Here is a 24,858-nt window from a genome sequence, read left to right on the forward strand (position 1 = left end):
TTTTTTAATTTTTTTTTTATTCATCTATTTAATATTTGGCTGCATTGGGTCTTCACTGCTGCACGTGGGCTCTCTCTAGTTGCAATGAGCGGGGGCTACTCTTTGTTGTGGTGCGCGGGCTTCTCACCGCGGTGGCTTCTCTTGTTGCAGAGCACAGGCTCTAGGCGCACGGGCTTCAGCAGTTGTGGCGCACGGGCTTCAGCAGTTGTGGTGCACGGGCTTCAGTAGTTGTGGCTCGCGGGCTCCAGAGCGCAGGCTCAGTAGTTGTGGCGCATGGGCTTAGTTGCTCCGCGGCATGTGGGATCTTCCCGGACCAGGGCTCGAACCCGTGTCCCCTGCATTGGCAGGAGGACTCCCAACCACTGTGCCACCAGGGAAGCCCTGTAGGTTTTAATATACTTCCTCTCTGCCGTTTTATTGTCTACTTTTCTATTTTAAAAGCTTAATACTGAGCTGTAACAATTTCCAATTAACTTTTAAGAAAAACACGAAAAGGTTGCAAGTGTCTGCCTGACAACCATTTTGTTTCTTGAGACAGAAGGGTGATTTTAGGAATATGAAAAAATAGTTTGAAATAACCTGTGCTTTTCCATTTCTGTGTACACTCCCCCTTCTACACACTCTTTTTCTCTTTCTCCTTCCATTTCTTTTCTTTTGTCCCCTCAGCTTTCAAGCCCATCTCCCATTTCTTACATGGTTGTCTGACGTAGGCTACCTGCCTTCTCGTTCATTATAAATCATCAGCTATGAATGCATCTAGAATAACTCCCTATGCACAGCTATTAGATTCTCTTGGTAGAGCTCGGTACCCACAGTGGTCAGAGGCAGGGGAGGGTCAACCACTCTTCCAAGCGTTCCCACAGGTCCTAGTGGATTTAAGATGCAGACCAACTTCTGTTACAGAAACAGACACTTATTAATAAGTAGGTACAAAATCTTACAGCATGTTCTGGAAGCTTGATGAAGTTCCAGCTCTTGGTTCTTTTAGGTACCCCAAAATGTCTTGCAAATAGGTTTTCTTAAAGCAAATATGGCAATATTTCAGTGGCAGCATCCAGATCATCATCTGTCAGAATTAGGTGATTAAGGTTTGTTAGGGATCAGTGATAGCACCCACTTCATATGGTTTTGTGATGATTAAATGAGCTCATACATTTACACCTCTCAGAGTTGTGCCAGTTATGAATATATTAGTTCTTATTATTACTAATATTATGACACCATTCCTTATAGTAAAGGGTGAAAGGCCTTATAGATTCATATACTCTATTCAAATAGAAGCAAAGCATGTTTACAAAAATTTTGGCCAGTCCACATATCTTGAATGTTAATGATTTCACCAAAGAGAACCCACCCCTAACCTCCATTAACCAACTGACAAGACATTTATGTCACTGATGATAATCTGTTTCCGACATACATTATAATTAATGAGCAAAGCCACATCATGATTGGAGATGATGATAACTCAAGACTTCCAGAAGTCACCTCTGACTTCTGTAATTCTGGCTAAGATGTTGGAGCATACATTCCTGATGAAAGCAACCAACCTCCTGAGACACAGAACAGCACTAACACACATTTATATCACATTGTCCATGCTGCAGTATTTAAGAGTAAATTACAAGCAGCTGAGCACTACGTCGCCTCCAACCAATTTTTTACTCACCTGAGAACAATTTGTCAGTGCTGCCTCAGTTTCCTTTATTTTATTTTATTTTTAATAACTTTATTTATTTATTTATTTATTTTTGGCTGCGTTGGGTCTTCGTTGCTACTCCTGGGCCTTTCTCAAGTTGCAGCGAGTGGGGGATACTCTTTGTTGCAGTGCGGGGTCTTCTCACTGTGGTGGCTTCTCTTGTTGCGGAGCACGGGCTCTCGGTGCACGGGCTTCAGGAGTTGTGGCTCGCCGGCCCTAGAGCGCAGGCTCAGTAGTTGTGGCGCACGGGCTTAGTTGCGCCGTGGCATGTGGGATCTTCCGGGACTAGGGATCAAACCTGTGTCCCCTGCATTGGCAGGCGGATTCTTAACCACCGTGCCACCAGGGAAGTCCCCTCAGTTTCCTTTAGGTAATACACTTCCAGCCAAAGAACTGACCAGCTGAAGAGACATGAAGAGTAAGCGCAAGCTTTATTTGCTTCATCCAGATTAGGCGTGAGTCTGCTCACAGGACTTTTCTCCACTCTCTAGACAGAGAATTTGCTCCTTGTTCCACTATAACAGCCATTTATAACAAATATTGCAGCATCAGTATCACAGAATCCACCCAAGAACCTCCTAGGTACTGCAAAGGTGCCTTAGACATCTGCCTGAAAACACGACAGCTACAATTTCTTCTTTCAAGGCAGCCATAAATATTTCCTCTTTAGCCCTTGAGACTCCCGTGAGACTGAGATTTCTGGCCTATGCCTTCCCTAACCCGACCTTTCTCTCCCAAGGCCTAAGACAATATAAGACAGTCAGAGGAGTCTTTTCTTCATTTTCTTCCAAGAGAATGCTCTTGGAAATGTTCATCAGAATCGTCTACATTTACTCTATTCCTATGGCTTTAATTTATACAAATCATTCCCCAAATTCTCCCAGCCCCATCCTTCCCTGTACATTCAAGAAAGTAACAAATACAGTCAATCACTGTTATTCATAGGTATGACCTCACCTCCTCACTAAAATTTGTAACCCCCAAATCAATACCCATGGCACTGAGGCGGTTATTAACAGACATGCACAGAGTGTCAAAAAGAGTCCTCAACACCCTCGTTCCCAGTTGAGGTCAAACAAGGCAACGCTCTGCCTTGTTTCAGCTCATACTGTAAACAAACATCCTTTGTGTGGTCTATTTAGTACCATATTTTGCACATTTTTGTTCTTTTCGTTGGTGATTTTGCTGTTTAAAATGGTCTCTAAACATAGTGCTGAAGTGCCGTCTAATGTTCCTGAGCAAAGAAAGCCATGGTATGTCTTAACAGAGAAAATAAGTATGTTAGTTGAGCTTCATTCAGGCTTAAGTTATAGTGATGTTGGCTATGAGTTCAATGTTAATGAATCAACAATATATATTAAATAAGATGTCTTTGAACAGAAAACACATAAAATAAGGTTATATATCAATCTGTTGATGAAAATGTTGTGACCAGAGGCTTGTAGGAACCTAAGCCATAGGAGCAATGGATTGGTATTCCTAATTCAGTGTTCACAGTGACTTAAGAGACTAACTTATGTTTCACAAATGCTGGGCACTAGAGGGAGTACAAATGAAGATTTGTCTCCTCTCCCCTTCAGGAATCTACCATCTAGTTAGGGAGGGAAGGACAGATCATCACCATAGATGAGGGTATCAGAGAACAACGCAGTGCTCTACCTTTCTATAGATGGAAGGGAACCAAATGAATGCTATAGACCAATCAGCTGGAATATGTTAGACCTATATGGAAGGAGAGACAAACTGCCTGCTGTGGGGAGCGTTTGATATATTTTAAAGCACTCTCTCATTAAATATTACATTATATCCTTCCTGCCCTGTGGGATTGTTAGGAAAGACAGGGACATGACTATTTTATAAAGGAAGCCATGGAGCCTTGGGGAGAGGCTAAATAACAAATGCGACATAACCAGTAAATGGCAGCACCAAGAAGGCAGCCCAGGTTTCTCGACTCTTAATCCAGTGCTTCTCTTTTATCCCTTTGAAGCTTACTGGATATTTTAAAAATGAATATTCACAACCCTTGACTAATGCATTAAAATCCACATGCTAAAAAATAACAAAATGAGGAGGAAATGGCCTGGGGATAAGGACAGGAACAGACCACAGTGGAAAGTGCAGGATTTGCGTTCTGTTGGTCTTTGAGCAGTTGTGGGAGGGAGACAAGGTGTATTTAAGTAGATAAAAGCACCTTCTCTAGCATGCCTAAGCTGTCTCAATTAGGGAACTACTGAAGTATTAAATTTTTAGTAGAATAACATAAACTTTTGCCAAGAATGTGAGGTGTTGGATTGCTACAAATTTGGTTTGGTGGCTCTTGGACACTGGTAACATAGTGGCCATCAGAATCCCAGGGTTGACTCTTTGAATGAACTAGGAAGCAATATGTAAGTCTAAATGACCACTTTGGTGAGTGGCTGATTTGTATCAAATCCTCCTAGAACTACTTTTTCAGGACATGACTTTGTATTTTTTGATATGAAGGATTATATAGACAGAAGCCTGTGAGAAGTAGTACCTAGTCAGAGTTATTTTCCTTTGTCTTTAAATAGGAATAAAAACAAAGAATGTCCAGCCACTAGTCATGTCATAGTTTCTATCATCTTTTAGAAACTAGGGAACTGTTTTAATCATAGTTCCAAATCCCGTCTGCTAGCCTCCAGTGACTGTGGTCCTCCTCGCTAAGTCCACTTGCCGTGCTAGACTTTTACTCTTAGTTGTGTGTTGGCTTTGCTGGTCTTTTTCCAGGACACATGGCTTTCAGTTAAATATTCTTCATTTCACCAGTAGAATATAATGTCCCCTCTTCTTTGAGGGCACTAGATTTAAATTTCCTGATGTTATTTTCCTTATGAAACATGGTAAGAGAAAGGCAGAACTCCACCCTTATAAAAGATCATCATAGCTGGGCTTCTATAGAGATCTTGGGGGTTCTTAAAGATTCCTAAAATGTTTGACCAAAACACAAGCAATCACATTGATCCTGTTTCTCTCTTCTGCTGTCCTCTTTCTCACCTGTCTCCTTCTTTTTTCCTTTTTATTCTCTTTCTGTCTCTTCCTCAGCTGCCAAATTCACTCATTCTTTTTCTTCCTTGTGTATTTTGATTCCCTGCACTTCTACTGCCTTATGTGAGATATGATATTGTAGTGGGAACGAGGGCTCTTTGTTATGAGTAATATGTGTAATTAACAGATCATCAAAACTGATGCTTGAGTAGATGGTGTCAAGCCATATTTAGCAGATTGGGTTTGAACACCTGGCAGAACAAGTTTGGTCCAATAAAAAGAGCGGAATTATTTCCCTTTTAAGAGCTCTCAAGACACTGGTTACATCTAAACCATAGGGGTAGGGGAAGGGTGCCGTTTGCCGTTGTAATTCAGACGGAGGGATCACCTGGCAGAGGAGGGAGCGTTGCTTTTTTAGGTGTTCCCCGCATCGCCGTACACGTGTCCCTTTGATGTGTGGAGAATGCTTGAGAGAGGCAAAGCAGGGCGATTTCTGTGGGAAGCTAGACCAGCCTCCCTCGTTACATAGGCTCGTCCTCTGCATTGCATCCGAGCTTCAGTGATTTGCTGTTTGGAGACTGCAGATTTGCATAGAGCCCCTCGCTTCGCCAGCGTGTGTGGTTCTTCTTTTCTTTTCTTTTCTTTTTTTCTTTTTCCTTTTCTTTTTTCCCCCCACTCCTTTGTGTGCTTCTGCTTTTCCCCAGCTCCCTTTCCCCCGTTCGATCCCCGCTTCCTTCATAAGGGTGCACTCTTCCCTCTGAACCCCTCGCCGGGCGTAAGTGTCAGGAGGCGGCGGACGCGGAGATTGCCTCGGGAGCAGGCGATGCGCGCCGCTGCTCCGCGCGCTGCCCGGGGGAGGCTGGCGCGAGCGGGCGAGCCGGCCCGGGCTGAATGGAGGGACGGGGCGCCTCGAGTCCATGGGGTCTGCTTCTCCGTTGAAAGGAGGTTGGGCCGGCGAAGTGGCCTCCCCAGTCCCCCCGCACAATGCTAAATGGATTTACCTAGTGGATTCGCGGTGGATGGCTGTCATGTAGAAGTGAGGACCCTCCGGGAGGAGCTTTAAACCGTTTCCCCGCTCCCCACCCCCCGGCACGCACTCTCGCCCGAAACTCTTTGGGAGTATCTCTCGAGAACCTGGAGCCCCGGAAATCTGGGAGCAGCCGCCCGCTCCGTGCTTGCTCTTCCCCGGGGCTGCCTTTTCGGACAAGCCCCCATCAGCTGCATTCACCTCGGCTATGTTTCGGATTCTTTGGGGTGCGAGGCACGGCGGACCCCAGGACCCCGAGAAGACTGTCCGAAGGAGGGAGAGGATGGGTGCCCTGGCGCGGTGAGGCGGCCAGCCCCGCAGCCCACCCCGAGCCGCCCGCTCCCCGGCGCCCTCTCCCCTCACCGCGCCCCAAACTTTGCCTCCCGCGGCGGCTGCCCCTCGGCGGGCGCCCAGCCATGTACCAGAGGATGCTCCGGTGCGGCGCCGAGCTGGGCTCGCCCGGGGGCGGCGGCGGCGGCAGTGGCGGCGGCGGCGCAGGGGGGCGCCTCGCCCTGCTCTGGATAGTCCCGCTCACCCTCAGCGGCCTCCTAGGAGTGGCATGGGGGGCGTCCAGTTTGGGAGCGCACCACATCCACCATTTCCATGGCAGCAGCAAGCATCATTCAGTGCCTATTGCAATCTACAGGTCACCGGCATCCTTGCGAGGTGGACACGGTGGGTCTGCGATGCCAAGTTCTCGCGGGTTTAACTCCCTCGCGCCCCCCTTTCGACCCTGCGCTCGCTTCTCGGCCCTTAGGGCTCGGAGAAATGGGAGCGCGAGAAAGGGACGTGCATTTGGGTGTGTTGGGCGGGAGCCACTTATCTCTTTGAAGACAATAGAAAGGGGCTGGAGGAAGGCGTCGCGGGTGTTTGCGGTGAGGGGTGGGAGGGGCGTTCCTTGTCAGGGTGCCGGGAGAGCGACGTGGGCACCTATTAAAAGACCATCCTTGGCCCCGCGGGAAGGGGGCGTTTCTAGCGAGAAGGTCACTCGGCGTGGCCGAATGGGGAGCCGGGCTCAGCCCGGGGAGCTGAGCTCCTGAGAGAGGAGGGCTCTGCCGAACCTTTCGTCTGTGCGCTGTGTGCTGCCCCACCTCCTGCCCATCTTCCCTGGTCTGGGGGAGGGAGAGGTTCTAGCCCGCAAGTTCCTCCAAGGAGCGCTCAGACTGCAGTGACGGTGAAGTGGCAGGTCCCGGGACTCACTAAACTGGAGGCTAATTCCATTTTCCTCCACCTCTTCCCTTAATTGGAGAAAGTAGGAGGGTGATGGAGGCACCCTCTCTAGTGCCTGCCAACTCCTACCCAGTTTAGAGGGGACCTCTGAACACCATCCCCTTTCCCTCATCCCACACACTTACTTCTTTTTGGACCATGTCTGAAGGCTGCTGGGATAAGGGAAGTCCTGCTTCCTCCTTCCTCAGAGTATAGTGCTTCCCAAGGAGGGCAGGTGGGGCAATGCTGGCTGGTCTAAGCCAGGAGGTCTGCCTGAAGGAGGAGAAGTTAGACCAGAGAGAAGCTGTTCTCCTCACCGGGAATTCCTTTGTAAAGAGCAGAGTGTGGAGACAAGGCCTTGGTTGGCAGGTTTCTTCTCCAGAATGACCAGCAGTGTAAGGCCAGGTTCCTGGCATCTTCAGATAAATGCCTATTTCAGATTCCCTGAATTGCCAATAAATAAAACATCAACTGTTTTTTGTGAGTCTTCCCCCACTCCCAATTCTTCTTCTTCCCCAGTGTAAAGTCCGCTGCTTTAAAAAGCAGGGCGAAAGTTATGGACACTTTTGTTTTACATCTCTTTCCCCCTCGTTTGCTTGTAGGGCCCCTTTCCCTTTCAGACTTGGTTCCTCTCTGGATCCTTTGCCCCTCTCCCTAGGTAATTCCTCTCCCCCAGCAGCTGCTAGTTATACTGGGATGGCCCCCTTCCCCAGGGACTGGCTTCCTACCTGGGGACAGTTCTGGTTAAATGTGAGAGGTTAGAGCCTAACCCAGCTGAAGAGAACAAATCCGCTGGGCACCTCCTTTGGGAGTGGCCCAGGCACACCTCACAGTGGGCCCGGGAATCCCTTCCTTTCCTTCTCCCAGTTCCCTCTCAAGGACTCTCTCCAGTTAAGCATGCCTAGGCTGGAGACATGAGTGACGCCTCCAAAGGGGGCTTTTATGGAAAAAGTGACGGAAAGGATAGATCCCTCAGACACAGCAAGGAGTTGCTGTTGCTCTCCCCGCTCGCTCACAGGATTCTGGGAGCTTATTGCTCCCTTTCCCGGGTGCAGTTCTCACCCACTGCCTGGCCTTTGTGCAAAATTATGTGAGTCCTGGGGGAGGGAGGCGAGCCCAGGCACATGAGGGGCAGACAGAGCGTGGGTGCGGTGAGCCAGATGGGGGTATGCAAGGGGGTTGGGCGCTGAATTGTACCAGTGGGAAGCACTTGGCTAATAATCTCATATGCATATTAACTTCTCCTTCTCTGTGGCTCTGCCTCTCTCCCGAGGGATGTGGCTGAAAAGGGAGAGCGCCTGAGGGACGTGGGGAGAGGAGAAGACCAAGGGAACCCTGCCGCAGAGAGGACGCCTGTCCTCTCACCTCTGTAGCTTCTACCCCAGTCAGGCCCCCGTCTGCTGGTCTCTACAAACATTTCCTTCCCTCCAGAATATAGTGATTGTCTCTGTACGTGAATGAAAAACCAGGCATATCTGTCACTGGGAAAGAGAAAGGATAGATGGATATTGGAGGAAAGTGAGCAGCGGTTGTGATTATTCTTTTGGGTCAGAAAACTTTCTCTTTTCTTTGAAGGTTCCATAGTATGGTCGTGTTTGTTACTTTTTGAAACTCTCCCCACCCTGCTCACACACACTTTTGGAGGAAGCTTTCTGATTCTTTCTTTCCCCCCCCTTTTTTAAAAAAAAAATCAGAGTAGCAAACTTACCTGTCAGTAGCCAACCTCCGCCAAATAAAAGCCGGTGTGAATTTTTCACACTTCATCTCTTGCCTCCCTTGAAAAGAGGGAAAAAACTCTGGCTAGAGAACAACCCAAGAACATTAAAGATGAAATAAGCCTCTGAGGGTGGGGGATGGAGAGATGGGAGTGAGGTGGGGATGCAGAGGGGCTGAGAGCAGGGCAGGCAGGGTGATGGCTTAAAAGAAACCTAATAAGAAAGAGGTGATGGTGAATTTGTTGGGTCAATAAACTCCTTGAATATTCAGCTAATTAGGCAAAGGGCCCACAAGGAAATAATCTTTGAGCCTAAGAGATGAGGGTGAAGGGAAAACACAAAGGTGAATGACAACATGATAAATTCCTGGCTGAAAATCAAGGCAGGTGTAAATGAGGTTTGGTTAAAAATGTGAGACCATGGCAAATATACATATGTAGATGAACACACGAGCTACCCTGTTTGCTTATAGTAGAATTTCTTGGAGTCATAAGATATTTTTCTCATAATAGCGAAAGAATATATGTGCTTGAATGTGTAAAAGAAAAATCATGTGTGGTGTATTTTATGGAACAAAATTTAGCCTATCCTCTGTGTTTTGAAAACTGCTGGGTTGACTATCCAGGTCCATTCTTCTTCATTTTCTCATCATGCCACGCTTCATTTGCACTATTATGAGGTGTCACTTACAAGGATTGCAGGGTGCTGAAAGCACTCATGGCTACCCTGAGCATCTTTGTGCAAGCTGACCCAGTTGCAGAGATTATGATGAGGATTTTTTAAAAAAATGCATATGAGAAGCAGGTTTTGAGATCACTGCAGGATCCCATTTTATTTTGCATGTACTTAAAAATATAAAGGTTGAAAATACCTCTATAGAAAAATTGAATTTTCCTAGTCAAATAAATGGAGAACTGTGTGACTGTAAATGATAAAAAGCAAGCCTGCTTGTAATTAAGACTGCTACTTAAAGCCAGCAAGAGTTCAGAATAAAGCAGTGTGTTCGGTTGGTATTGCTTTAGAGATGTGCCATATGTGCCAAACATAGAATGATGTCAATGCAATGCTCAGGTTTCCATCTCTGCTCCTGGCTTTCCTAAGTACCTCTGTCTGCATACTTTCAAAAATTAGCTTAGAGCCTCTCAATAATCTCAGGACATAAAGGAAGGAGAAAACCATCATAGGAATGAGCACACCAGTGCCAGCCATTCTCCTCCCACAAATATGAGCTCCAGAAATTATACTGCCTTGATTAGCTTTTACTATTAAAGGGCAAAGGGGCTTTCCCAGAAGGAAATGTTAACAGATTTTAAAAGTGTGGTTTATAATTGAGGTAGCCCAATGCTGTTCTATGAGGAAAATAATTGTATCTTAAATTTATAATGTTTCTCTTTCTGAGGCACTTTCACACACATACTAAACTTCTAAAAGGAGTGGGAGCTTTTGGAGGGAATTTGAATATCCTTTTTCTTGCAGGGATACTGAGGCACACTGCAGAGGCACCAAAAGATAGAACCAAATCTCTGGTAGGAGTCAAAGAGGAATTTCTGATAGAATCAACTCTGCATGGCACTTAGCCCAGAGCAATTCCATGAGCTCAGAGGTTTTGAAACTTGAACTGAGAGGGTCCTCCATGTGCTTTGATGGTTGATCTCTTGGAGCAGAAATCATTACAAGGACCAGGGCCTCACATTTTGCTTCCAGCGTGTATTAACAAGAGTGAATCCTGTGAGAGAGGCTGATGGCCTCTGCCTGGTGTCGCATGGATCACTTCATTGATTCTGAGGAGGGTTTTGGTTTTCTTTTGTTTTTCTCACAGGCAGGAGGGTGCTGTTTGATAGAGTGATCCCTTTGCTCTTTTGTCTAGCAACCAAGAGAGTTAGCAACACCTTTCAAAATATACTTGACTTTACTGTGTTGAAGAAAAATTTAGCTTTTCTGGTAATTAATTCATATGTGTTACCCAGAACATTTTTGGCTATGAATATTCTGCTGAAGTAGATGTTCCTACCACACACTGCTTCCTTACTTTGGCTTATTGGACAAAAATGTGCATCACTGCAATGATTTTTTTTTAAAATTAATTTATTTGTTTTTATTTTTGGCTGTGTTGGGTCTTCGTTGCTGCACACGGGCTTTCTCTAGTTGCGGCGAGCAGGGTCTACTCTTCCTTGCGGTGTGCAGGCTTCTCATTGTGGTGGCTTCTCTTGTTGCAGGGCACGGGCACTAGGTGCGCGGGCTTCAGTAGTTGTGGCGCACGGGCTTAGTTGCTCTGTGGCATGTGACATCTTCCAGGGCCAGTGATCGAACCCGTGTCCCCTGCATTGGCAGGCAGATTCTTAACCACTGCGCCACCAGGGAAGCCCTGCAATGATATTTTAGGCAAGATGGTCAGCTAATATTCCTGGAAGAATCTTTGAATTAATTATGGTCCAAGTAATCCAAGACTCTAAGGTCTTGGTTGCCCTCAACTTTAATATATTGATTTCTTAGATTGTGCATTCATTCATTTGGTAAATATATGATATTATAATATGTGCATGTTTTTGTGTTTGTGCACCAGGCACCATGAAAGGTCAGGTAATAAGGGGGATAATGGGAGCAGAGGTGAGAGAGGAGGAGCTAATATACCCAAGCACGACCATCAAAAATTTTTGCAATTTAGTTCCCCCAATACAAGCTATTGTTAGAAAGAGTTAATCTTTTTTAATATAGTTATTTATTTAATTTTGGCTGCATTGGGTCTTTGTTGCTGCTCGCGGGCTTTCTCTTGTTGTGGTGAGCAGGGGCTACTCTTTGTTGTGGTGTGTGGGCTTCTCATTGCGGTGGCTTCTCTTGTTGCAGGGCATGGGCACTAGGTGCGCGGGCTTCAGTAGTTGTGGCGCACGGGCTTAGTTGCTCTGCGGACCAGGGCTTTGAACCCGTGCCCCCTGCATTGGCAGGCGGATTCTTAACCTCTGCACCACCAGGGAAGTCCCAGAAAGAGTTAATCTTTAAACAAACAGACAAACAAAACCTGCCCTTTGAAAACAAGTAGCCTCTGAGCATAAATACAAAAACCATAAAGTTTACATATGTGTAGCAGTCATCTGGGACTCAACATGAAATGATCTGATAAAAACATCAACAGTGAATTTCAGCTACATCACTTTGTATTATCCTTTAATATTAATGTTCTAGAAAGAGCTCCTTGCACAATTGCTTTCCACCAAGTTGCTGCATATATTTCCTCTAACAAAACATAGAGCCTTTTATTTTTCAACTAGAGGTAAGGCTTGTTTCGCAAAGGTATTTAAGACAGGGAATTCATTGATTTAAATTCTCACTAATGTATGAGTAATTGAGGCAGCTTGGTCTGGTGAAGATAATTCTCAAAAACATATCTATGTGAAAATTTGGCCACTGCCACTTACTAGCATTGCGTAAATTTACTAAGCTCTGTATCCTAAGATTGTTTTTTCAATCTATAAAATGAAAATACAATGAGTTACACCTCAGTGAAGAATAAATGAGACCATGAATTTGATAAGTGCCCAGACGACAATAGGCCCCCAATAAATGTTTGTTTAAAAAAAGACATTTAGGTTGTTTCCACATCTTCGCTATTATGAAGGGTGCTACAATAGACATGGTAATGCTAACATATCTTCAAAATCCTGATTTCAATTCTTTTGGATAAATACATAGAAATGGGGTTGCTGGATCCAATGGCAGTTCTATATTTAATTTTTTGAGGAACTTCCATATTCTTTTCCACGGTGGCTGCACCATTTTGCATTCCTACTCATAGTGTATAAGGGTTCCAGTTTCACTTCTTTGTCAAAACTTGTCTTTTTGATAATAGCCATACTAATAGGTGTGAGGAGATATCTCATCGTGATTTTGATTGAATATGTAAATAAAATGTGGAATATACATACAAGGGAATATTATTCAACCTTAAAAAAGAAGGATATTCTGTAGTATGTGGTAACATGGATGAACTCTGAGGGCATCATGCTGAGTGAAATAAGCCAGCCACAGAAAGACAAATACTGCATGATTCCACTTATATGAGGTATCTAAAATAGTCAAATTCATAGAATTAGAGGGTGGAATGGTGGTTGCCAGGGGCTGGAGAAAAGAAGAAATGGGGAGTTGCTTATCAACAGGCATAAAGTGTCAATTATACCAGATGAGTAAGTTCTACAGATCTGCTGTACAACATTGTGACTAAAATTAACAATACTGTATTGTACACTTAAAATTTTGCTAAGAGGGTAGATCTCATGTTAGGTGTTCTTACCATGATAAAATACAATTTTAAAAAAATTAGAAGAGATTTCAGAGAGAAGACACATCTAGTGGGGAAGAACAGACCTTGAAATCAGGAGACCTGAGTTCTAGTTCTGATTCAACCAGCTATTAACTGTGTGACTTCTGGAATTCAGTTACAGCTTTGAGCATCAGTTCTCTTCGAGCTCTAAAGTGTGAGGAGCACATACCTCTCATTTTAAAGATGTGAAAACAGAGCGCTAAGTAATGTAAGTGAACTGGACTCATAAAGTCACAGCAAATTAGTAGCAGAGTTGGAAGCAGAGCTCATATCTTCTAACTCATCTTCCTCCTTGTTTAGAATACTCTTCCTGGAAGCCTGTGCTCCAGCAGTGAGGAGGGGCTACACTAGTTTATCCACAGTTTTTCCTGAACTCTGTATAACCTAAGGCAGTTCTTTTCAGGTGATTAGCTAGGATTAGAACCTTGGTCTTTGAGAAGAGAATATAGCAACTGAACTAAGTTCCTGTAGAGAAAACCATCTTTGCACAGTCAGGCAGTGCCTCATTTACACTCCATTGTGTGCCTCTTTTTAATAAAAGACACAATTTTTTTTTTTGAGGTGTTAAGGATCTTAATAGTAATGTTGAGCATGACTTTTTATATTGTTTTGTCATTCATATGCTTGTTTATTTTTTTTAATTGGACAAGATCCTTTCCAACTTTGAGTTCTAAGATTCCTTTGGCAATAATATTCTCTTAAAATCCTTATACTCTTGTCTTTTCCCAGAGCTTTATTGATTCTAAACATACTGTAATTGGAGATATTTTTGCAAAGGTTGTATATAGGTCCCTTAAGCCATCCATTTGTCCTCATCGTTAGGTAGAGGTGGCTTTCTTAGGTGCACAGGAGCCGTGGTATGGGGGTCAGGCTCAGGGTACTTGCCTGGTGTTTGCTTTTCAGCTGAGGTCCTAAGGAATGTATCTTTGAAAAGCACCTGCTTCCTGAAACTTGTTCTTTTTGCCTAGTCCTTTTTGGGCTGTGTAGGGTGAAGAGTATTTCTCCACACAGAAATTGGTAATACCTTTTAAAATATTCCATTCTCTCACAAAATGCAAGAGTGTTTTCAGTGTTGATCATATAACAGTGAATTCCCTCAAGCTTTTGACAGAACTTAGTAAAAACAGCTATATTTTAAGAATATATTTCCACAGATCCCTTGTGTAAAGTGTCTCATTTAATCATCATCATAACCCTGGCCGGGCTTATGATCACCATTTTGCTGACAAGGAAACAGATTTAGAGAGGAGATGATTCTGCCAGGGTCACTTAATTAATAAGTAGCCGCAGTACTTTTGCTTTCTCACTCCAATATGTTAAGAGGCAGGGTTTTGAAAAGAATACTCCATTCGAATTTAGAAAACCTATGTTCTGTCCCACTGTCATCACTTACCAATTCACTAGTCCAAAAAAAACAAACAAAAAAATTGTTTGTTCATTAAGAATAAAATTAGCCAAAAAAAGGTAGCTAACCCATATATTTATTAAGAATTTCAGGTGAATATGGATATGAAATGTATGTCTCCATTCTAGTGGAAGAAATTTTAGTTAATATTGCATTTTGATATTTAACTGAAAAGTAGCGTAAGGTGGGGATGGATTAAAAAATGAGGGCCATTATCAAATTCAACTTAAAGCATCAGACAAAGGCAGTGGTAAATAATGTAATTAGTCAGAAAATAATTACAATAAAATACTTTATGACTAAAAAATGATGATTCCTGGACAGACTTCCTCTTAATCACCAAGTGTACAAGCCGCTAAGAAGAACCTGCTGTGTCTATTGTATGAACTTAATATCTATGGCGTTTGTGAATTGGAACTGAGGTAGAAAGGTGTTTCTCCAGTTTGCAGTCAGAATACTTGGTTATGTACATATTAGGTTTTACATGAAGTTTCTATGAATCTTGTAGACATTTTCATTGTGAAATTCAAAATATTAGACTTTTTTGGTTATAGGATCTTCAGTTTAAATGTATTATGTAATGTGACCCACAGTTTTTAAAAGCAAGGTTACACTCTTTATTCTATGTTCATGTATATACTTGGTGATTTTTTTTTCCCATGTAACTAAATTGATGAAAAAACATTATGATATATCTATGAAAATGATCAGAGAGAAAGAAACAGAACTTTTAAGTAAATGGTAAGGGAGTGATTTTTAATGTGCAGTGGAATACAAGGCAGAGACATTTATTGACTTGGACATCACTTCTGCACAGTTGTTTTGGTTATCTGAGTTGCCATTGGACTAACATTGGTACATGTAATTATTTATATGGTTCAGCCTGTCTTGGCTATTAGTTGCCATCTGGTCATCATGACTACAGGACTCAAAGCTGCTAAAGAAAGAGAAGTGGTATTTTTGATGCTTCTTAAAGCTGAGATGATTTCAGATTCTGAAATCTCTAATTTTACCTTAAGATTGAATTATCTAAAGTGTGGATAGTTCCACAGCATAAAGCACATTGCTATGAGTGACTGTGATGCTGTTCTAAAAAAAATACATTTAGGGCAAATATGGAAGCTCACTGTTGTGGTACTCATATACTATCCAATTAACACTCTATTTGGGCAAGCAGCAGGATGTTTTAAAGAGATGTGTGGTTTTCCTGATGAACTTCTCTTTCAAATTTTTCAAGATAAATGCTCTAGTTCATATCTATGTCATTGTATATGTAGTTGTACTTTTCAATTATCAGTTATATAACAAGCTAGTATAGAGAAATAATACTGAAGCATGGTTAGTTTAAATACCTCTGGGAATTTTTGCCTGGAAGGTATATTATAGAAATTAAACTTTCTCTTTATTTTGCAGAATATTATTTAGTAGTCTACTTATTTTATATTTCATATTGATTTCTGAAAATCTTGCCGTTTTAGACTATTTGAGCCTATATTCTCATTGTAAATTGATTATTCTCTACATTACATCTTTCCAAAGTTGAAATAACAAAACATTTCTCAGCACTCTAAGCTACACTTCCTTGAAGACCTCACTTAACATTTCCAAAATTGCAGTGTGCTGTATCAGTCACTTTTCATGTCCACTGTCAAAGTATTAACATATGCTGGAATAAGATTAATAATAAATGAATCTCTGTCAGCAAAGTGGTTAATTGGACATGCTGTTGTATATGCAAATAATGTATTTGGTTTCCTCACTCATTCTTTTCCTTGGGACTTGTCCTAAATGAGATAATAGAGTTGTTGATGCTTCTATTGACAATTTTTCATACAGTTATCAAAAGTAGAACACTGCTGATGAGTTTCTGATAAATATCTTTATACAAAAGCCTTGTGCTTTAGTAGATACACAAGGTATTGATTATCTGGGTGCCTTTTTAATGACTAAAATATATAACAACAGTCTATTTGTACTTGCCAGTAATAAAACGTTTGCCTCAGTAATGTTATTTTTAAACATAACACTTTTTCTCTTTTTCTTTTTAATACAATAAATAAAAGTTTTAATTATCGTTACCCAAGAAATTAATTTAACTCTTGGCTTATAGCAAGGAAGTGACTTAAATATTGCAGGGGTATTTCACTATCTCAATTCTCCCCAGTAAAAAAGCTGTGCAGAGAAAGAACTAGGGCTATGTAAAGTGGTAGCAAATGGCCAATTACATCACTTATTTACTCAAAAATCACTCAGTGCTTGTCATACATCAGGTGCTATTCTAAGCCCTTAACAAAATATCGGCTCATTTAATTCTCACAACTCTGTGAGATAGGTAATATTAATTTCCCTTCTACACTGAAGGATAGTAGGGCACAGCAAGGTTAAGAGATGACAAAGTTACAAAACTAAAGTTGTGGGGCCTGGATTTAAACTGGAGCAGGCTCGCTCTGCAGTCCATGCTCTTAATGCCTACAATGTGCTGCCAACAGACATAATTTATCCTGACTGAGCATTGTGTTTTCTCCTCCAGCTTTTATCACCAGTGGTACATAAGGGACCAACCGTGGATGACTGTCTGGATTTACTTTGTTTAATTTACAAGTCATTTCGCTGAAAGTTTAGTGCCTCAACCTCATCTTCCAATTTGTTTTTAAGCATCCTGCTTCTTAACTACACAGGGCATCAGGCGGCCTCCCTGTGCCTCCCTTACTTGTTACTTTATTTGGTTTGACTGATTTATTAATCTCGATATCCGCCACCACATCAAGAGTAAAGGAATGATTGATTTAAGATCCTTATTAATGTTTATTAACTTATTTCACTCTAGTTGGCAAATACATTCCCCACCAAATTGATAGATCTGCTGTGATAATAGACTAATTTGCAAGTGCAGCCATGATTTACAATTAAAAGGAAACAATTGCAGTGTATCTGATTATGTGATTATATTCTCATGAGATGAAAGGAGTCCCTCTGTAAATAGTTAAATAAAATTGTATAGTTCTGGAGGCAGGGTATAGAGAAAAGACTTACAGTAAACTACTTTAAGTATTTATCCTAATTTTAATTATGGTTTCTTAATATGAAACCTTTAAAATTTAAAAAATCAAACTGTGTTGGTTGCATGGTATTATACGACTACATAAAGAATTTAAGCGTTTTTTCCACTCATTTCTATTCAGACTGTAAGGTAAAGCATCATTCAAAAAAGATGGTAAATGCTTTGGAGTTTGAATCTCTTAGCTACATTTTTCTTAAAGATTCTTTTGTTTCTCCAATTTAATATCAGAATTTTCATTGCAGTTTATTTCCTGGCATTACATTCATTCCACTTATACTAACACCACATGAATTCTAGGAATTCCCTAGTGAGATAAAGGATTACTCTTTTAGATGTCTTTTTATACACTAACTAACTGACTGTGGGCAAGTTTCTAAGCTTCTCTGATCCTCAGTTTCTTCACGAGTAGAATAGGACCTGTGATATCTGCTCTGTGGGGTTGTTGAAAGGTCCGGATACTTTATGTAATCATCCGGCACAGGACCTGATAAATGGCTGCTATTCTTCAAGTAATGGATTAACCGCCCTCCAACAGTGGCTCCTCTCCGCTCTGGACTCAATTAAGGAAAAAATCCAGGAAGGACTGAGGTTAGTTATGAGAGCAACTATCCTCAGAGTCTTTAAAACAGATTGTCCTCTTATCTTGCTAGATTGATCTGGTGGATTCTTTAAGTGAAGGCAAGGGGTTGAAGTTGAGATCCTTTCCTGGTGTTTGGTTAATCCGAAAAAGGATGACGCAGATATTAACAAGAGGATATAATGCAGAAAACCAATAATTTTTATGCCCTTTGTCCATGTGGGAGTTAAACCAGGAAACTTGCATCAGGGCTTTACTGCCAAGGCTATTGATGCAGCTTAGGGTTGGACTTCGTTTCGTATTGTTATCATTTAGAAAATTCTTTTAAAATTTAGATTAGGACTCATTAAGATAGGGTAGGGAGGAGAGGGCTTTGATGAGGAGGAGAGACTTAGGAAAAAATGATTCCAGCTTTTTTTTGGCCCAATAGGCCTCTGAAAATGTCAGCAAACACAAAGCCATCTTTACCTGGCTGTACAGCAAAAAGAGGTTTAGGTAAGAGAAACAGTATTTCCTGACCCAGAATCAGTATGTCACGTCTTTTACTGTGGCCACTCTGATGCTTATGCCTTAGCCAAATGCTAAGAGTCTAGCATTTAAACAGAACATAAGCATCTCAGAATACTAAATCAAATAAAATTGGTCAGCAACTGTGATTTAATCACCTGCTTTTAAAATATAGCTAGCCTATTTCTTAAATGTTTAACAGGAACTTACTATCCATGCTTGATTTTTTCCCCCCTCTTTCTAAAAAGTAGGAAGGCATTCTTAACAAGAGCAAAAAACACCACCTTCACTCCACTTGTGCTATTTTTTTTAAACAATGAAATGACTGCAGATTTAGTTTTTCTTAGTCATCCCAGACAATTGGGTCTGACCACCAAATGAATGACTGTGTGTGTGTGTGTGTGTGTGTGTGTGTGTGTGTGTGTGTGTGTTTTCTTAGACATGCACCTATCAAACGATATAATATTATATGTTTTTTCCAGCCTTGGAGAAAAACAGTATAGAAGAGACCTGATTCTTAGTTTAGCTGTAAAACACAATGCTGTGCTCACTAGACACCGTTTGGAGCTGCCGGAGGGGACCACGTTCTTGAGTAATGGACAGACACACAAAGAGACCAAAAGCCCCCCAAGAGCGGGGCAGTGCTCCATCCTTTGTTTGCCTTTAAGATGCCCTGATATCCTCGCTGTTAAAAGTCTTGCTTCTGCCAAGAGAAAATGATAAAGGAGAGAGATGTAGGGAGCTGACTTTCTGTTTTTACGTAATTTCTTTCATTCAGCCTCTTCATTCACCATATGCAGATATTTAGGTTATTACCAAAATGTGGGTGTTTACACACTCTCTGCTGGCAAGTCACTCTTCCAACGAGTGCCAGGATTGCAGAGACCAATCAATCAACAAGTGCTTATCGAGTGCCTGCTACTTGGGGGAGGACATTATCTTACTGTCTGCAAAGGGCACAGGGTCTGAAAGAGGCGTCAAAGCTATTCTGCTGCCTCAGGGTTTAAAACTCAACCTGCCTGCCTGTGTTCTTACAACACTTCAAGGACGTTTTCCAAGTGTCTTAGAGTAGCCAGCAGGAGAGGGGAGAGCCATCTCTTCTTCATTCCACCACTGCTTTACAAACATACCAGAGGCTCCATCGACCCATCAGATGGACTAGACCAGTACAGATCTTCCTTTATTGCAAATTTCTATAGGAAACCGACCAATGACCTGTTGGTATTTGGGGAGATGTTTGATTGCATTTCCACTTCCACATTTGTAGAGCTCTTAATGTTAAAAAATTGTTTCTCGTGTTTTAATCTCACATGATATCCACAATATGACTGTAAATTAGGCATGGCAGGTTTTGCCCCATTTTGCAGGTGGGGAAACAGAGTGGCTTGGTCACTTTAAGTGACCTGACTTAGTCACATGTTTATAAATGGCAGAACTGGGACTTAAATACAGCACACCGGTTCTCAGAGTCCGGTGCTGTTTCTGCCACGCAAATAGGTGAGCACAAGTAAGGAGATGAGTAGCCTAAGGATTCTGCAGGGATTCTGGCAAAGAACCACTAAAAGGACCCAGTCTCTGCAGACCTATTGGGATCATACAAAAAGATAAAAGGGACCAAGGCCCTATAAGATAGAATAAAATAAAAGCAGAGGTTGTTTGGTGAGATAGTCATGATTAGAGATCGACTATTAAATACATTTTGTTAGTGTGATGGTTTAATTTTCTTGTTGCTTATTAGGGTTTGTCTTTAGAAAAGAAATGAGGATTCCAGGTTGGAGGACAAACTCATTGGCTTTGATCATTGCTGAAATAACTCAAAACATATCCCACGAAAACACTCAGGCTTAATACATCTTTTTTTAACTAACACTGTAATGTTTTTTAGATGAACAGTGACAAGAGGCTATATATAATTAAAATACCCAATTACTTGTAGGAAATTATTTAAGGGCACTTGGAAAGTTGAGATATTCTGTCAAGAACTTAATAATTAAAGCATTTGATTCTTCACAAGGATGACAAAGAAACTTACAAAGAGTCTCACTTTGGAAATATATTTTGCTCATAATAGTATGAAAAATGATGCCCAGCTGGCAAGATGGTCAGTATTGCCCCTGAAGCAGAGACCTCTCCAACAAGGTGAAAGGGAATGCTTCCAGGTGTTATCAATTAATTTAGAGCTTATGCTGAGATATATTCAAAGTATGTGTTTGTAGTGCACAACAGTAAATAATCACAGATACGGAAATGTTTCTAGAATGATGCGTAGAAGGCCTCCTTTACGCAGAAACAATGATATGTTCACACTGTTAGTTGGAACTGACTTTATAGCTAGCTACAGTCAGCAGGGCATGATTTTTGAGCTATATAAAGAGCCCTGAATATCTAAATGTTTCTCCTATTGCCTGTGATTTCCACCATAAGAGATTCATTCTGCAGTGTCTTGATACTTTTATTAACCTTTGTTGTATGTTGAAAGAGCATGAAATTTAGAGTCGTGGTCCACCAGTTGCTGGCTGAGTGATCCCTCTAAAATGGGATAAAAATGACAATCCCTGTCCTTATTGAACCATATTATGTGAGGAATAAATGACATAATGCTTGTGAAGTGCTATATAAATTATATTTAGGAAGAATAAAAACATTTTAATAATAAATGTAACCCAGTTACTTAGGAAGTAGTCATACACAAAGCTGATGTAAGCTGATGGTTCTTAAAATTCAAACTGATCACTGGACTTCCCTGGTGGCACAGTGGTTAAGAATCCGCCTGCCAATGCAGGGGACACGGGTTCGAGCCCTGGTCTGGGAAGATCCCACATACCGTGGAGCAACTAAGCCCATGCACCACAACTACTGAGCCTGCGCTCTAGAGCCTGCAAGCCACAACTACTGAGCCCACGTGCCACAACTACTGAAGCCCGCATACCTAGAGCCCGTGCTCTGCAACAAGAGAAGCCACCACAATGAAAAGCCTGCACACCACAACGAAGAGTAGCCCCAGCTCTCCATAACTAGAGAAAGCCCACGCACAGCAGCGAAGACCCAATGCAGCCCAAAAAAAAAAAAAAAACAGAAAAAAGTAATGATGAAGTAAAGACTGTATGGAATAAGTTTAAAAATATTTTAAAAAATAAAAGATTTAAACTGATCAGAATCACCTAGGGAGCTTGTTGAAACTGCAGATGCCTGGGTTGTACTCCTAGAGATTCTGTTCTGTAAATTTGGGGTAAGACTCAAGATTTGCATTTCTAAATACTAACTTTAAGAGACTGTAATGTAAATGGTTCTTGGCCAACTCTTTGGGGAATAAAACTTTGTACCATTATCAAGCAATATCTTCAACTGCTGGCTTTTACCTACCTCTTTCTAAGCCCCCAACACATATTGTCTGATGAACAAGTAGAAAATGATGGCTTTACATCCAGAGGATGCAGGAAATCACTAGAATGCAGGGAGAAAGATGTGGAAAGGTATCTCAAACCTGGCATCATCATGTTAGTGATCAATTGCTCTGATAAAATAATAGCAACGACACCAAGTTGTTAAGTCTATTGTCTTTCTCCTAGGAAAGACTGTTACACATATAAATATTCATATAGGAAGAAGACTGCAAGCCGACTCCCATTAAAGGCTCACAGCTATTGTTTCAATGGAATGGGGTGTGCCTACATTCAGCCATCTCAGTTTTTGCAGTGGAGTTATACTTTTGAGGGTTATCTGCATGTCTATATAAGTAGAGACATGCACACACACACACAATTTAAAAATCTGTCTGCAACCTCCTTTTGTCCTTCCGTTTACACATTCTTTCATCCTCTATTCCCAGTATCCTTAGAAAGGATTATTTTAGTCTATAATGCAAACTAAGGTGTCATTTCTTGTTTTTTTCCCCTCTAGTAAAAAGAAGTCTTTTAATGGTTAACATTTTTTTTCCTTTGACCAAGAAAGCTTTGATGCAGGTGTTATTTCAGCACACATTTCATCATATCCTAGGATAATGTTTTAGATTTTGTAACGTCTTTTCCAAGTTTCATCTCCTTTAAGGGTTGTGATGTTTTAATGTTAAATCTTTTATGAAATTCCTCTTTCTTGGTCTTCTTCCTAAATCATCTATATCTTTCTGAAAAATGACATTATTATTGGGTTATAATTCTTCATTCTTTTTGACTTCATGTGGATGACAAGGATATTTCTAGAACCAGACACTTGGAGTAGGAAGAGGGAGTTTAGGATTAACTAATTCCTATCCCTGATTTTACAAATGTAGACTCTGAGATTAATACTCAGCTGTATGTTTCTTCCCCTGTTCTGTACTACTTTTGTCTCAGCTTTATTCATGAGTTACCCAAACTCAGAGTAATCTAACCATATCCTGCCATTCTTTGTGAAGAATTTTAAATCGAGAGACTCCCATGGCAGAAAACAAGCTCTGAGAAACTGAACAAGTTTTCCATTTATTGTTTGAGAATACCTTTTATTTTTGAGCCACTTTATTTATTAAAATTTACTTGAACTGAGAGCAACCATAACTTCTATGTGCACCATTAAACTGACAGTTTAAAATTCTTTCTCACTTAATTTATATTACTGTGGAGATTTTTTAAATGGAGAGAAAATACATTGGGGGTTGGGTGAGGTAGGAAAAAGGAGGTATTGGGAGGAAGGACTTTCTACTGTGAATATCCTTGGGGATGCAAGGTTAAAGCAAGAGGACATGGCCTTGTTTTAATATTCCATCGTTGTTAATGAAAGAAGGGAAAGAAGAGGCTGCCTGTGACTTTAAATTCTGTCTGTCAAACTCTTAAGACATTTAGAGGTAATTCATATTTTAAATAACATATTTTATTACTGATTATCAGTATTACTATACAAGAGTTAGAAAACACAGAGAATAAAATTACAACATTCATAATAATATCTAGAGATAAGCACTATTAAAACTTCATTTTTTTTTTAGTAGTTATCTTTATATATTTAAACATTAAAAAAAGGAAGCCTACTGCATATACTGTTTTGCAGCCCCTTTTAAAATATAAAAATATACGGAGAACATCTTTTCTTGAAATGAATTTTCTTCTAAATATAACTTTTTAGTCACTGCATTGTGTTCTAACTGGACCATACTTATTTCACCAATCCTTTTTGTTGTTGGACATTTAAGATTATTTCCATTAAAAATTTTTATAAACACTGGTTTTATAAATGATACTTGAATATAAATATTTGTGTACAAAGTGTGGAAATTCTAAGTTAGAAGGTATAGTTATTTTTGGGTTTTTGGTGTTCATTGCCAAAATGAATTCTACCCCCAATCTCCCATTGTATCCCTTTACATTACCTCCTGTGCTGTCCCCACTTCCTGGCACACTGGCCAGCCCAAGCTATAATTACCACTTTCAGTTTTAGTCATTTTATAGGCAAAAATATTTACTTCATTGTTTTAACTGTTTTATACTTTTTGATTTCTACTGTGTCTGAACATCTTCACATGTGAATTTGCCAATTATACTTCACCAAATTGCCTATTCATTATGTATTCTAGTCTGTCTAGTGAGGTGTTCCTTTTCTTCGCGTTGATTTGTAAGATTCTTTATAAATGTTGTTAATCCTCTACTGTATTTATTGTACATGTGGCTAACTTTTTTCTCAAGTTAATTACTTGCCTTTTAATTTTGTTTATGGTGCTGTTAATGTATAGGGTTCTATTATTTTCCTGTAGTCAAATCTATTTACATTTTTCTCTATTGTTAATTCCATTTTTAGTCTCCTTTTAATCCTCCACTCCCTTGGAGATGATTCTGCTTGTTGGGACATTTTTTATATTTCCACAGGCAGGAGATATTGAGCCAGCATCTATTCAGATAACTGTGAAAGAAATGACAAGAGACAAGGTGTGTTAGAAGGTTGACCAAGCAAGCAGTTAGGGGTCAAGAGTGAAGTGTAGGAAGCTATTAACAGCATAGTGAGGTCTTGGAGTTTAAGAGTGGGATGGGGGTACCAGAATTAGTAGAAACAGATTAGAGTGTTTCCAATTCTTAAGAACACAGCAGCCAAGAGAGAGAACTAAATATTAAGTCTTTCATCTCCTCTGTTGCTAGCCATGATGCTGAACTCTTTATATGTATCTGCTTTACAATGGCCTCTCCTTCAAGATGTTCTCTGTTGTATGAATTTTGTCGACTGCTTCATTTTTATAAGCAAGAACCCTAAGAGGAAAATCAGAACACACATGTACTAACTCTGCTTTGTAAGATTAAGAAGCATGCTGAAGTTCTTTTTTTTCTTTTTGTTATAGATTTTTTCATTTAAAAATTTTTTTTAGGTATAACTTAAA

General features: G+C 40.9%; 1 protein-coding gene across 23 annotated transcripts in view; it reads left to right on the top strand.

The window, feature by feature from the left end:
• Positions 1–24,858, top strand: part of NRXN1 (neurexin 1) — a 1,116,259-nt gene that overhangs the window by 685,690 nt on the left and 405,711 nt on the right. Inside the window, exon 1 of one of the 23 annotated variants that reach the window (XM_036873357.1) lies at positions 5,297–6,407. The exons of 21 other annotated variants lie outside the window; for them this stretch is intronic. In XM_036873357.1, the coding sequence (XP_036729252.1) occupies positions 6,149–6,407 (259 nt within the window). In that variant the 5' untranslated portion in view covers positions 5,297–6,148. Of the gene's footprint in view, positions 1–5,296; positions 6,408–24,858 lie in introns of those variants that run through there. One more of the 23 variants, XM_036873356.1, reaches the window with a different exon arrangement.

The sequence above is a fragment of the Balaenoptera musculus genome, chromosome 13 (assembly GCF_009873245.2).
Source record: "Balaenoptera musculus isolate JJ_BM4_2016_0621 chromosome 13, mBalMus1.pri.v3, whole genome shotgun sequence".
NCBI classification, from domain to species: domain Eukaryota; kingdom Metazoa; phylum Chordata; class Mammalia; order Artiodactyla; family Balaenopteridae; genus Balaenoptera; species Balaenoptera musculus.